The 16,105-nt window shown below is 36.7% G+C and overlaps 1 protein-coding gene across 2 annotated transcripts in view; it reads right to left on the reverse strand.

Annotated features, from left to right (window-relative positions):
- YEATS2 (YEATS domain containing 2) overlaps positions 1–16,105 on the reverse strand; it is a 112,165-nt gene that overhangs the window by 59,577 nt on the left and 36,483 nt on the right. For both annotated transcript variants that reach the window (XM_042998891.1, XM_042998892.1), the window contains exons 7-8: positions 10,273–10,434; positions 5,232–5,343 (exon numbers count right to left, since the gene is read on the reverse strand). In XM_042998891.1, the coding sequence (XP_042854825.1) occupies positions 5,232–5,343; positions 10,273–10,434 (274 nt within the window). The remainder of the gene's footprint in view (positions 1–5,231; positions 5,344–10,272; positions 10,435–16,105) is intronic.

Genomic DNA, 16,105 nt, shown 5'->3' on the forward strand with positions numbered 1-16,105 from the left:
GTACACACACACACACACAATTACTTAGCCATAAAAAAGAATGAAATCTTGCCATCTGCATCAGTATGGATGGACCTAGAGGCTATTATGCTAAGTGAAGTCAGGCAGAGAAAGACAAATACTATAGGATTTCACTGATGTGTAGAATCTAAAAACCAAAACAAATGAACAAACAAAAACCAGAAACAGACCTACAAATACAGAGAACAAACTGGTGTTTGCCAGAGAGGACAGGGGTAAGGTGTTGGGCAAAATAAGTGAAGGAGATTAAGAGGTACAATCTTCCTGTTATGTAAGTCACAGGGATGAAAAGTACAGCATGGGGAATACAGTTGATAATACTGTAGTAACTTTGTACAGTGACTACACTTACTGAGTTTCGTATAGAATTGTCAAATCACTATGCTGTATACCTATAACTAATATAACACTGTATGTCAACTGTATTTCAATAAAGATAAAAATCAGAAAAAGTTTTTGCTTAGCATAAACAATTTGTTCCTCAACAGCATTTTTGCTTTTTGCAATAAAGCACTCAAACCTCCATCCTCACCAAAAAAAAAAAAAAAAAAAAAGAGGATTTGTGGAGCTTATCAATATAAACATTACACAGTAAGATCAATGGGGGAAAACTATTAAGTTTGGTAAAAAGGAAAGATGATTTACTAATCAGTAAATAGAAAACTCTAAGATTTGCAAAAAGTACATTTCAAGTTCTGGCTGAGGTCCTTAGCAGCCAACACAGACATGACAACTCAGTCATGAGAACTAGTTTCGTAACAAAAAAGGCAATGCAGGGTGAATTCACACTCGTTCCATGGAAGAGATCTAGAATTTTAATACTTAAACCTTAGCCAACAGTATGACTGTTAAAAGGAGGTGGGCGGGGCGCCTGGGTGACTCAGTTGGTGAGGCATCCAACTTTGTTCGGCTCAGGTCATGATCTCATAGTTCATGGGTTCGAGCCCTGCATCTGGCTCTGTGCTGATAGCTCAGAGCCTGGAGCCTGCTTTGGATTCTGTGTCTTCCTCTCTCTGGACCTCACCTATTTGTGCTCTCTCTCTCTCTCGCTCTCAAAAAATAAACATTAAAAAAAATTTCTTTTTAATGATGTGGGCAATTTTAGGCTATGCCCATTTTCTTTTTTTTTTTTTTTTTTTAGTTTTTGTTCCTTTTTTGTTCCTATTTTGTTTAGTTTATGTTCATATTCTCCACACCATGGAAATAATAGTCTCGCTGTAATCTGTAGTGGCCTATGTTTCACTCTTGGGACCATACTTTATGAGAGACATTGATAACCTAGAACTGTTATCCAAATGGCAAGAGAAACTAGAAAGCACTGTGTACAAGGAATGTTATAAGAATAGGTTCTGCCTGGGGGCGACTGGGTGGCTCAGTTGGTTAAGCGTCCAACTTCAACTCAGGTCATGATCTCGTGGTTCATGGGTTTGAGCCCTGCGTTGGACTCTGTGCTGACAACTTAGAGCCTGGAGCCTGCTTTGGATTCTGTGTCTCCCTCTCTCTCTGCCCCTCCCCTGCTCATGCTCTGTCTCTCTCTCTCTCAAAAATAAATAAATGTTGGGGCGCCTGGGTGGCTCAGTCAGTTAAGCGGCCGACTTCGGCTCAGGTCATGATCTCACGGTCTGTGAGTTCGAGCCCCACGTCAGGCTCTGTGCTGACAGCTCAGAGCCTAGAGCCTGTTTCAGATTCTGTGTCTCCCTCTCTCTGACCCTCCCCCGTGCATGCTCTGTCTCTGTCTCAAAAATAAATAAGCGTTAAAAAAAAAAATTTATAAATAAACAAATAAATAAATAAATACATGTTAAGGAAAAAAAAAAAAAAAGAAGAATAGGTTCTGCCTGGAAAGGATTTAAGAAGAGCCATGAAGGCCGTCATTAAACATTTTTAGGATTCTTATAAAACACAAAGTCCTGTCCTGTGCTATTCTAGAAATCAAACTAGGACAAATAAGATCAAGGTTTTTTGTTTTTTTTTTTACAAAAAAAAAAAAAAAAAAAAAAAAAAAAAAGACAGTTTTAGTTAAATTTATGGAAGAATCTTCCAAAAGTTTATTTACAAAATGGATAAAAGGGTTGTTTTGGGAATTACTGTGCTCCATGGTGATGGTTCATCAGGGATTCAGGATGTGGGAATTTCATAGATTCTGGGAACTTCAAATTTTACATACCTCTAATACTTGAGTACTTAGTACTTAATGTAATTATTACAGTATCAAATATAGATTGTTAAGCATTCCAGCAGCATTTCAAAATACAGAGAGATCACTATGGGTTTAGTCAGGAAAAGTTACATAGGAATCTGAACTTGAAGAATGGAAAGAATTCAAACAGGCATTATTAAAAACAAACAAAACAAACAAACAAACAAACAAACAAACAAACACAAGAGAAGAAGGCCCAGGGCATTTCTGGGATGTGAATAACTGACCTGGCTGGAGTAGGATGTCCATGCAGGGCATTAGTGTGAGATAATGTAGGAAAAAAGTGTGTAGAGTCAAAATGTGAAGAGCCCTGAAGAGTCAGGGAAGTCTGAACTTGAGTAAAGGGAATTCAATGAAGGTTTCTCAGAGAGGAACAGCATAATGGTTTTCCTATTTCAGGAAGACTAATCTGATGGTGCTCAGAATGGATTTAGGGTAAAGGAGACAGATTAGAATTAAAGAACTTAATCAGGAGACATTAGAATAATAGCCTAGGCAAGAGCAGGAAAGGAGAAGGGTAGAATCTAAGAAAGATGATGAAGAAAGAATAATAGTCTGCAACTGAACAAATATTTAGAACAAAGAGGGGAGAATCCAAGATGGCTCTGAGATTTAACACAGCAATAAAAGGGAAAATACTCCAGTACAAAGATCACATGGTCACAACACAGTGTTTAAGGCCTGAAGGCCTATCAATACATAATAATAAAATTAAGCTTTCCAGAAAAGCCGATAAAAAAACTTAAATACTGTCCTTTTAAAAACACTGTGTCTTGGGGTGCCTGGGTGGCTCAGTTGGTTGAGCATCCGACTTTGGCCCAGGTCATAATCTCATGGTTCACAAGTTCGAGCCCTGCACTGAGCTCCGTGCTGACAGCTCAGAGCCTGAAGCCTGCTTCAGATTCTGTGTCTCCCCCCCTCTCTCTCTGCCCCTCTTCTGCTCATGCGCTCTCTCTCTCTCTCTCTCTCTCTCTCTGTCAAAAATAAATAAACATTAAGAAAAAAAATTTTTTTAAATAAATGAAAACATCAAAATAAAATAAAATAAAATAAAATAAAATAAAATAAAATAAAATAAAATAAAATAAAATAATACAAAACAAAAACTGTGTCTCAAACTTCCATCAGGACCTCTAAGTGATACGGACAATATAATAGTATAAGAACTATGTAAATAATTCCTTATATTTTAGAAATTAGGGCTGGGCCCAGTGCAATGTAAGATTAGTATGTGCAGTGCTTAAAATAAGATAAAAGGAAAGCAACTATTTCAGACCTTCCTCTAATCTTGCCCCTCTGAACAAAGTGGCTGTATGTGCTTGATTCCATTCCAGTTCCTCTGCTAGGTTATAATGCAATCTAATCTTATAGTAATCTCTCAGATATAACTTAAACACAAAGTTTAACAGTGCTGTCACCAATGGAGAGCAAATTTTAGCCTTAAGGTTGAAAAAGTTGTATTTGTAAGGCACCTGGGTGGCTCAGCCAGTTAAGTGTCCAACTTTGGCTCTGGTCATGATCTCATCTCACAGTTTGTGAGTTTAAGCCCCACATCAGGCTCTGTGCTGACAGCTTGAAGCCTGGAGCTGCTTCAGATTCTGTGTCTCCCTCTCTCTCTGCCCCTCCCCAGCTCACACTCTCTCTTGCTCTCAAAAATAAACAAGCATTAAAAAAAAAAAAGAAAGAAAGAAAAAGTTGTATTCGTAGAACAAAGGGAATTCTGCAGATGTACCGACATTCATTTAGTTCAATTTTGGGAGCCAGTAATGGGAATAATGTGGTAAACCACAAAGTAAGGGTGCTTTGGGAGAAGTTTAATATTAGAATTTTATCTTATGTAGAGAAAATCTACATGAGACTACATAGAGGAACTAGGAAAACATTTTAAAAAATGGTCTTCCAATCATAAAAGTTAAACATGCTTATTATAGAAAATTAGAAAAAGACAAAAACAAAAAATAGAAAATAAGGGCAGGAGAAATTGCCCACAATGTCATACTACAATTACTCCAACATTTTGGTATATTTCTTTTGTGTTTTTTCCACCTATTTAAAATCACAGTTGACTTCATACTATACATACATATTATACCCTGTGCTTTTCACTTGCCAGAGTTGGTAGTTTTTCCCCAGGTATAGAAAACACGTCATAATATATAACTTAAAATGGCTGCATAATAAACCATGTGGATATATTAATAAGGGATTTCTTAAAATACAAAAGAATTACAACTTTGTACAGTACTTTCAACTTTCTAAAATATGTTCACTCCTGTCTTAATGCTTCCAAGATAAACATATTCTATTCTATCTTATTATTTGCCTCATTTTACAAAAAAGTAAATAGGTTTTTTTAAATGTTTATTTATTGTGTAAGAGAGAGAGAGCAAGAGAGAATCCCAAGCAGGCTCCATGCTCAGTGCAAAGCCTGACATGGGGCTTGATCTAACAAACCAGGAGATCATGACCTGAGCCAAAATCAAAAGTTGGATGCTTAATCAGTCAAGCCATCTAGGCACCCCGTAGATTTTTTAAAGATTTCAGTCACTTAGTCTCAGGTAACACAGTAACAGTGAGCTTTGATCAGAGACTCAAGTCTTCTGATTCTCTGACCAGTTCATCTTTTTAAAGAACATACATTCTGCTGTAGTGCAACTGCTCCCCCAACCTTCAGGGAACAAAGGAGTCTTGTAGCAGTATGCATCACACAATCAAAAATATTAACCCTGCTTCCACTGTCCTTAGCTACTTCTCTCAGGAGGCCTAACCCATTGCTTTAAGTAACCAGACACAAAGAGGAACTTCAGGGGTGCCTGGGTGGCTCAGTTGATTGAGCATCCAACTCTTGATTTCAGCTCAGGTCATGATCCCAAGGTTATGGGACTGCTTAAGATATTCTCTCCCCCCCCCCCCCCCCCCCCCCCCCCAGCTCACACTCTCTAATTTAAAAAAAAAAAAAAAAAAAAAAGGAGGTAATTCACTTCTGGGGAACAATGTTTTGTTACAATACCTTCAGATTATGTATGATATCTATCCGTTTGTTCTGGCTGTCTTTAAAGTGAACTTGAACTCTGACAGGAAACTCGCCCCAGCCTCTTCTGGTGAGGTGAAAAGGAGGCTCTCTAGGGAAAAGCAGGTATTAACACATTAAGCCAGTCAGTCTCTCATTCTAGACAGGAAAATTTTCTCGTATTGGTAAGTCAGAAAATCAGAGCCTCTTACTATCGTTTACATTTCCTCATTTGAAGCTAAATCAGACGAGATCGGGCGCGTTCAGGGTGGTATGGCCGTAGACTTGAAGCTAAATCAATATGAATTTTGCTAAGATGCTAAAAGAAAAACTGAACTCAAACCTACATTAAACTTTCAATTACTGGATAGAGATATTTATAGTATATAATCCAATATCATTACTTTCACAGTGATTCAAGGTGATTTGTTGGATATCATACATTAGAAGCCAGAATCTTTGCCTGCTACTTGACAGACACAGGCTGTGAGGTATATGTTCCTTACCCCAGACACTCATATTTATTCCTCCACTCTGGCAAAAACAATAGATCACAAATGCTCATCTGAAAGTGACAATTTATTTGAAACTATCCACTAACCTGATTTAAAAGATCTTATGTTCACAATATGATCTTCCCCAGTGATTATGATTTTAGTGGATAGAGAGAAATGTGTGTGAATGTTAACTGGATTAGAGAATTTTTAGTCAAAACAGAATTTGTGAAAGAAACAAAAAGGAAAGTTGGTGAAAAAACAACTAGCAAATTATTAATTGATGCTGGGTATGTAAGGGTTCAAGATACTCTACTTTTAAATATGTTTGGAATTTTCCACATAAAAATACTTTAAATTTAACTGAGAGAACTTCATGTACTCAAAAATAATATGGTTTAACAGGGGAGAGAGAATGCTTTAAAGTGAAAATGTTCATTATGAATCACTACCTTGGAATTACTATAATGAGAGAAGATGCCAAGATGACAGGGAGGAAGAAACATTCAGCTGGATGTGCTTTTCAAAAACTAAGAAGAGACATGAATTCAGTAAGTGCTGAGTCCAAGAACACAACCTGAAAGGAGTCTAACAACGGATGTGAATTACCAAGCACAAGGCTACCAGGAAAGCTCAAGTCAGGAAAAATCCACGAGTACGAGAGTAGGATGGAAGGGAGAAAAAGCAATAGCTATGTTATAAAACAGAGAGAAAGAAAACTAGAGTGTCCTGGGTGGGAGAAACCAGTTGAACACCAGGTGAGTTATAGTAAGTAAAGTAGCTATGATGTTGGTATAGGTCCAGACAGAAATTAAAAAGTTTACGGTCAGGGCATCTGGGTGGTTCAGTCGGTTAAGCATCCAACTTCAGCTCAGGTCATTATCTCGTGGTTCGTGTGTTTGAGCCCTACGTCGGGCTCTGTGCTGACAGCTTGGAGCCTGCTTCAGATTCTGTCTCTGTCTCTCTGCCCCTCCCCTACTCACTGTCTCTCTGTCTCTCTCTCAAATATAAAAAATAAAACATTAAAAAAAAATTTTTTTTTTTAAGTTTAGGGTCAAATGAGAAGATTGACTTGATACAGTAATTTGAAAAGGGATGAAGTAGGGCCAAGGCATGGTGAATGTAAGAATAATAATTAAAGTTTTATTGATGACATGTTTGGTCATTTAAATTCCATTAAAGCTAAGTAGATAGCCTAAATTCATTTTTCAATACATCAATTATATTGTTTGTATGCTGAATTTCTCTTACAACAGATATTGCAAATTAGCGGTGTTCCTCAATTTATGTACATTGGCTAAACTCTCATGAATGAACAGGAAGGACTGCTGTCAGAGAAGACAGACAAACAGCATAGAGGGCCAGGAAAAAGGAACAATGCTTTTAACAGGAAATTTCTCCCTAACCATATTTTTGGAAGCAAAAAAAGGAACCTAAGACTTACCAACAGACATCACCTATAGAAATGTTAAACTTCAAAAGATACACGTATCTCACACACAAAAAGACTGCTTCCCTCAAACAGACTTTTTTATTTCTGGATTCCTCACAGAAGGTGAAATGTATCAATGACCAAGAAGGAAAACTCACAGAATACTGGGTTAAAAAAAAAAAAAAATGGCTTTACTAGATATATACAGCATGGAGTACAACTCCTTGTCCAAGTAATTAATTCAAATGGTCAACCAGTCTTCCAAGGTCACTTCTAGTGACCTAAAACTCATTACTTAATGAGATTCTCTACCACATTTCTGAACAGTTCCATTATAAAAATATTTCACCTTTCTCCTACATGTTAGATCTACTATATGCCTTTTGCAATCACAAATTCTTCCTCCACATGACCTTCAAAAAACCTAAAACATCCCCTAAGTTTCTCTTTTTAAGATGAACACATTCTATTCCCTGCAACAGCAGCAGACACTTAAATATTTACTATGACCCAATCACTGTTTTAAGCCCTTCGTATCTATTAACTTATCTAATCTTCACAATCACACTACGAAATGTCCCTTCTGAGACACAGTGAGGTTGAATAACTAACTTCCCCAAGGTCACACAGCAAATATGCAGTAGAGCTGAGATTCAAACTCAGGCAACAAACTCCAGGGCCCACACTTTAACCGCTAGTTGTCCACATCCCTGTGGTGTGAGATCTCCTTACTGTTCAGACGACTCTCCTCCCAGAGGCATAACACCATGGCTAGATATTGTCAGAATGCAGGGTAGAGCAAGTCTGCTTTACCTCTAATAAAACAGCCTAAGACTGAATTACCATGTGAAATGACCTGGTTTCACTTTTTTGGTTTTTACTTTTCAATGTGGCAATTAGAAAATTTTAAATTACTTACTTGCGTCATAATATTAGACAGTGTAGCTCTAGAGAGCTCCTATATTCAAGCTAAATGAAACAGATACAACGAACTTTAGTCACTCATGTACTAGGACCAGAATACTCTACTAAACTTCTCAAAGGAGGGAACCATGTGTTCTTCATCTTTGCAATCCCTGCATCAAGTCCTGGACCTAGAATGCATTTAGTGACTATCTTGTACCTAAAAGCAAAGTTTACTATCAGAGCCTTTAGGAAGCTGGCTAAGGATGGTCGTGGTAACTGAACCAAATGTCAAAAAGATGCTTCTTAGCAGAATCTACAAGTAATGTACTGTGATGAGCAAATTCAGAGTACATGAGAAACACACATTTGCTTATGAGCTACAGGGAAGATTAACCCCAAGAGTCTCCCCTACTCATCAAATTACTTTAGACACCTGATGTGAAAAACATCTTAAGATCCATGTAAAGAACATGGAGAGGTACAATTAAATCCAGGATATATGCTGGGGTGCCTGGGTGGCTCAGTCGGTTAAATGTCCGACTCCTGATTTTGGGTCAGGTTGTGATCTCACAATCCATGGGATTGAGCCCTGCATCGGGCTCTGTGCTGACAACGTGGAGTCTGTTTGGGATTCTTCCTCTCCCTGCCCCTCCCCCACTCATGTTCTTGCTCTCAAAATAAACTTTTTAAAAATAATAAAATCTTTAAAAAATGTAAGGAAAAGATGGATCATTGATACTGGGACAACTATCATCCATATGAAGAAAATAAAAATCCCATTTCCAAGTATTTTCCCTTCTGACCATCTATCAATTCCTATCTTTCCAGCTCCATTCCTAATCCAACTATTTTTTGAACCCACTGGGAATTCCACTTCTTACCCATACCAATTTTCACTACCTCTCACTGCTCTTTATATAATTTCCTTCTCTCCTTACTCAGCCTATATTCTACAGTATACCAGTATCATAATAACCTCATTTAAAAAGTGAGGAAATCAATGAACTTAGAAATTAGGGTTCTGGGTGAGCTGTCTACTTCCACGTCAAAGTCCTTGAGAATGACATCAACAGGAAACATCAGGACATTGGCTAAAACTGTCTTTGAAAGAGGGGAGTAACTGGGAAATTAGTAGATGTCTGCAACAAGGAGGACGATACAATGCTCCAAAGGAGCTGAGGGCTTTTAGGCAGAAAAGGGGAAAAGATGATCTAGAAGCCACAAATATGTGCAAGAAAGACACACACCCCACCCCTGGACCTAACGGCACATGGTATAAGAGAGAAAAAACAACTGTTGTTTGAAAGTTGTTCTCAGAAGCAGTGTTCTTAGGAGAGAGCCATGTTCTATTTTATTTATTTAGTTTAATTTTTTTTTGAGAGACAGAGAGCAAGCGGGGGGAGGGGCAGGTAGAGAGAGAGACACAGAATCCGAAGCAGGCTCCAGGCTCCGAGCTGTCAGCACAGAGCCTGATGCGGGGCTTGAACTCCTGAACTGTGAGGTCATGACCTGAGCCCAAGTTGGATGCCCAATGGATTGAGCCACCCAGGCGCCCCAGCCATGTTCTGTTTAAGAGTCAGGAGTGGAGAGAAGTTCTGAAGAGAGATAAGGATATAAATTTCACTGATAATAAACCAAAACCACTTCTACAATACATTCACACAATGAATGTATATGTGATATGCAACATCACATAAAGATGTAAAGAATACCTAAATGAAACAAATTTCAGAATAGTATACATATAAAATCAATCCATCTTCGTGAAATAATAATACCAACAATAACAAACTGTACTAGGTTAATATATGTAGGAAAAATATCACTGGGGTTACTTCTGAGAGGCTGAAATCATGGGAACTTTGAAAATTAAATATTTCTGTAATGTTAGAATCCTATGTTTAATACTATTATATTATGATATAAAAAACAGGAAACTTTTACATTTCATCTGTATCTACATAAATAAGTTCAGCTATTTCCAGAAGGAGGAGAATCCACTAATGTAATTCTGACAGGAGGAAATAGTGCCTTTACAGAGAGACAATAATCTGCATGAAGGAACCACAATTAAAACTACATTGTGACTAAAAGCCAAAACTAAGTAAATTATTAATAATAATTAAAGGGAATTTTCTCAAGTAAAAACACTCTTCTTCCACATCAGTAAATCTGTAATTCCTAAATTAAATAACTTAATTGTGCTTACCTAACTTCCACAAGGTCATTTGGTTTATAGCTGGGATGAAGAAAGAACCAAACTTTCTTGACAAAATGATTAATGCTGGGTTCTCTACGAGACCCTCGGACATATACCATCCACTTGTGGGTTGACTGGTCATTTTCTTCTCTCTTATCAGGAGGTATGTACCTGGAGGAGAAAAAAGAAAGAAGCCTGAATTCTTTTTTCCTTCAAAAACCTAGCAAAACATTTAACTCCTACTTAAAACAAGATTAAAAATCAATTATAAGAAAACAACTGGGAATTCATAAATATACGGAGATTAAAGAACATGCTACTGAACAATCAATGAGTCAAAGAAGAAATCCAAGAGAAATCAAAAAATATCTTAACTGAAAATGGAAATACAACATATCAAAACCTAAGGGATACAGCAGGTTTTAAGAAAGAGATTTATAGCAATAAATGCCTACATTAAGAAAGATCTCAAAAGAATGAACAAAGCTCAAAGTTAATAGAAAGAAGGAAATAATAAAGATGAGAGGGGAAACAGAAGAAATGGAGACAAAAAGAGCTATTTTTTTTTTAAAGGTAAACAAAATAGACAAACCCTTGGCTAGACTTACCAAGAAAAAAGAGAAAGGACTCAAATAAAATTATAAATAAAGAGGAGATGTTACAACTAATAGCACACAGCTCGTGGATGGCTCAGTCAGTTAAGTGTCTGACTCTTGGTTTTGCTAAGGTCACGATCTCACAGTTCGCGAGTTTGAGTCCCATGTCGGGCTCTGTGCTGGCAGTGTGGAACCTGCTTGGGATTCTCTCTCTGGCTCTCCCCTGCTTGTGAGCTCTCTCAAAAAAATAAACTTAAAAAACAAAAACAAACAAAAAAAAACAACTAATACCACACAAATACAAAGGATCATAAAACTATGAACAACTATATGGGCACCTGGCTGGCTCAGTTGGTAGAGCATACAACTCTTGATCTTGGGGTTGTGAGTTTGAGCCCCACATTGCACGTAGAAATTATTTAAAAATAAAATCTTAAGGGGCACGCCTGGGTGGCTCAGTAGGTTGGTCCAACTTTGGCTCAGGTCATGAGATCACGGCTTGTCAGTTCAAGCCCCACATTGGGCTCTGTGCTGACAGCTCAGAGCCTGGAGCCTGCTTCAAATTCTGTGTCTCATTCTCTCTCTGCCCCTCCCCCACTTGTACTTTGTCTCTCCCTCTCTCTCTCAAAAATAAACATTAAAAAAATTTTTTTAATAAAATCTTAAAAATAAACAAAATGTTTTTTTAAAAAAAACTATGAACAATTAAATACCAACAAACTGGACAACCTAGAAGAAATGGATAAATTCCTAGAAACATACATGCTACCAAGACTGAAGCATAAAGAAATAGAAAATCTGAATAAAACAATTACTAGTAAGGAGACTGAAATCAGTAATCAGAAACCTCCCAACAAAGAAAATTCCAGGATCAGATGACTTAAAGGGTGACTTCTACCAAATATTTGAAGAATTGACACCAATCCTTCTCAAACTTTTCCAAAAAAATACAAGAAGAGGGGACACTTACAAATTCATTTTACAAAGTTAGCATTACCCTGATACCAAACACAGACAACACTACAAGAAATTACAGGCCAATATCCCTAATAAACATAGATGAAAACATCCTGAACAAAATATTAGCAAACAGAATTCAACAGTACATTAAAAGATCATACACCATGATCAAGTGGTATTTATTCCAGGGATGCAACATCTGCAGATCAATCAGTGTGATAAACTACATTAACAAAATGAAAGATGAAAATCCTATGATCATCTCAACAGATGCAGAGGAAGCACTTGACAAAATTCAACAGCTATTCTTGAAAAAACTCTCAACAAATTGGGTATAGAGGGGACATACCTCCAATAAAGGCCACATATGACAAGCCCACAGCTAACATCACAATGGTGAAAAATTAAAAGCTCTTACTCGAACTAAAATCAAGGACAAGACAAAGATACCTACTCTCACAACTTTTATTCAACATAGTACTGGAAGTTCTAGCCAGAGCAATTAGGCAAGAAAAAGAAATAAAAAGTATTCAGACTGCAAAAGAAGAAGTAAAACTGTCTCTATCTGAATGGGATATTAAATACAGAAAACCCTAAAGACTCCACCTAAAAACTGTTAAAAGTAATAAATTCAGTAAGTTTGTAGGATATAAAGTCGACATAGAAAGTCAATTGTGTCTCTATACACTAACAACAAACTATAAGAGAATTAAGAAAATAATCCCATTTATAATTGCATCAAAAACAATAAAATACTTAGCAATAAATTTAACTAAGATGAAAGGCCTGTACACTGAAAACTACAAGACACTGATGAAAACAACTGAAGACAAATAAATAAAAAGATACTCTATGCACATGGACTGGAAGAATATTGTTAAAATGTTCATACTACCCAAAGCAATCTTACAGATTCAATGAAATCTCTATCAAAATCCCAACAGTATTCTTCACAGAAATAGAAAAAACAATCCTAAAATCTGTATGGAATCATAAAAGACCCCCAAATAGTCTCTTTTCTGATTAAAAAAAAAAAAAAGAAGAAGGCGGCATCATACTTCCCAGTTTCAAACTATATTAAAAAGTTATAGTAAATAAAATGCTACGGTTTGGCATAAAAACAGACACATAGATAAATGGACTAGAAGAGAGCACAGAAATAAGCGCATGCATATATGGTCAATTAATTTATGACAAAGGCGCTAAGATATACAATAGGGAAAGGACAGTCTCTTTAATAAATGGTGTTGGGAAAATGGGACAACTACATACAAAAGAATGAAACTAGACCCCTATCCTATACCACATATAAAAATCAACTCAAAACAGATGTATGACTTAAATTTAGGACCTGAAACCATTTAAAAAAAAAAAAAAAAAAAAAAAAAAGACCTGAAACCATAAAACTCCTAGAAGAAAACTTTTAAGGGTAAGAAGAAAGGTTACAGGGGCAAGCTCCATGACAGGTCTGGGAAATGATTTTTTGGATCTGACGCTGAAAGCACAGGCAACAAAAGCAAATAAACAAGTTTCTGCACAGGAAAGGACACCACCAGCAAAATGAAAAGGCAAATGAGGAATGAGAAAAAATATTTGCAAATCATTTATCTGACAAAAGGTTAATACTGAAAATATATAAAGAACTCACACACAATTGAATAGAAAAAAAAAGTCATAAAAATCTATTTAAAAATGGGCAGAGGAACTAAATACACGTTTTTCCAAACAAAACATACAAATGGTCAACAGGTACATAAACAGGTGGTCAACATCACTAATCATGAGAAAAATGCACATTAAAATGAGTTATCACCTTATACCTGTTAGAATGGCTATCATCAAAAATATGAGATAGCAAGTGTTAGCAAGAACATGGAGAAAAGGGAATCTTTGTGCATTATTGGTGGGAACATAAATTGGTATAGCTACTATGGAAAACAATATGAAGGTTCCTCAAAAAAATTTAAAAAACTGCCACATTGCTGTGTATATATGCAAAGACAATGAAAATGGGTTATCAAAGTGCTATTTGCATTCCCATGTTCACAGCAGCATTATTTACAATAGCCAAGATATGGAAACATACATGTCCGTTAACATATGATTGAATAAAGATGTGAATGGACAAAGATGTATACACATATACATACAGTTAATCCTTGCACAACATGGCTTTGAACTGTGCAGGTCCACTTACATGTCATTTTTTTACAATACCATAAGTATATTTTCTCTTATGACTTTTTATTTTTTCTTTTAAAGTAAGCTCTACATCCAACATGAGGATTAAACTCATGACCCTGAGATCAAGAATCTCATGTTCTACTGACTGAGCCAGCCAGGCACCCCTTTACGATTTTCTTAATATTTTCTTTTCTCTATTTTATTTCTCTATTACTCATAACATGCAAGATATGTGCTAATCAATCGTTTATGTCACCGATAAGGCTTCCAGGCAACGGCAGTCTACTAGTAGTTACTTTTGAGGAGTGAAAAGTTTTATGTGCATTTTCATCTGTGTGGGAGGTTGATGCCCCTAACCCTCACATTGCTCAAGAATGCTAAAGGGTCAACTGAGTGTGTGTGTGTGTGTGTGTGTGTGTGTGTGTGTGTGTGTGTGTGTAAGGGAATATTATTCGGCCATGAGAAAGAAGGGAATTCTGACATCTGTGAGAACATGGATGGATCTGGAGGGCATTATGCTAAGTGAAATAAGCCAAACAAATACTAACATGGAGAAAGACAAATACTACACAGTATCACTTATACATGAAATCTAAAAAAGTCAAGCTCGTGAAAACAGAACAGAAATATGGTTACCAGAGGCTAGTGGTAGAGGAAATACAGAAAGTTTGGTAAAAGGGTACAAACTTTCAGCTTTGAGATGAATAAGATCTGAAGATCTAATGTCTAACATGGTAACTACAGTAGATAACATTATAGAATTTGCTGAGCGAAAAGAACTTAAATGTTCTCACACTCCCAAAAAAAAAAAGGTAAGTATGTGAGGTGATGGGGCGCCTGGCTGGCTCAGTCAGTGGAGCATGTGACTCTGTGAGGTTGTGAGTTCAAGCCCCACATTGGGTGTAGAGATTAAAAATAAAATCTTAAAAAAAAAAAAAAAATGGGGCACCTGGGTGGCTCAGTCGGTTAAGCAGCCAACTCTTGATTTCAGTTCATGATCTCATAGTTGTGAGTTTGAGACCTACGTTGGGCTCTGTGTTTGGATCCTCTGTCTCCCTCTCTCTGCTCAGCCCCCACTCACACTTGCTCTCCCTCTCTCAAAAATAAATAAATGCTAAAAAAATTTAAAAAGTAAACATGAGGTGATACTGGATATGTTAATTAACTTGATGGCAGGAATCCCTTCAAAATGTATACTTATATCAAATTACAATGTACACTTTAAATATAATTTTGTCAATTATAGGTCAATAAGGCTGAGACCATTTTTTTTATTGAAGTATAGCTGACATGTTACATTAGTCTCAGTATACTACACAGTGAGTGATTCAACACCTCTATACATTAGGCTATGCTCACTACATCTGTCATCATACAACACTATTACAATACCACTGACTACATTCCCTACACTGTACCTTTCATCCCCATGACTATTCATTCCATAACTGGAAGCATATACCTCCCACTCCCCTAAAAAATATTCTAACTTAAAAAATTTTTAATTCTAGAAAGATTTAATAGCTCTATCCCCTAACCAATCAAAGTGAATCTTTTGCTGTTAATCTTTTAAAAGTATTTATTTATTTATTTATTTATTTATTTATTTATTTATTTATTCTGGTTTCTAAGGAGCATGCCCTTAAAGTTCGTTTTATTTTCTGATTATCATCCAATTAAAAAAAAAAATCAATTTTGCCTTTCCAAGTGGAGGTAGAAATGAGGTAGAAATAAACTGGCATATTTTATTCCCGGGCTAGGGTCTCTCTAGCTTTCGGGCTGATTTCATTTAGGTTTCAGAGTGCTACAACTCTGAACTCTTCATTGCTGCCACAAAGTTTGCAACTGGTCTCTTGCCTTTTAAAAGACAAAACAGGGGTGCCTATGTGGCTTAGTCGGTTAAGCACCCAACTCTTGGTTTCGGCTCAGGTCATGATCTCCCATTGGTGGGTTTGAGCCCCATGTTGGACTCTGTGCTGAGAGTGCAGAACCTGCTTGGGATTCTCTCTTCTCTCTGCCTCTCTCCTTCTTCCACACTTTTCTTTCTCTCAAAATAAAGTTTTAAGAAATAAATTAAGAAAAGCCAAAATACACCATCCCCT

The sequence above is a fragment of the Panthera tigris genome, chromosome C2 (assembly GCF_018350195.1).
Source record: "Panthera tigris isolate Pti1 chromosome C2, P.tigris_Pti1_mat1.1, whole genome shotgun sequence".
In the NCBI taxonomy this organism is placed as follows: domain Eukaryota; kingdom Metazoa; phylum Chordata; class Mammalia; order Carnivora; family Felidae; genus Panthera; species Panthera tigris.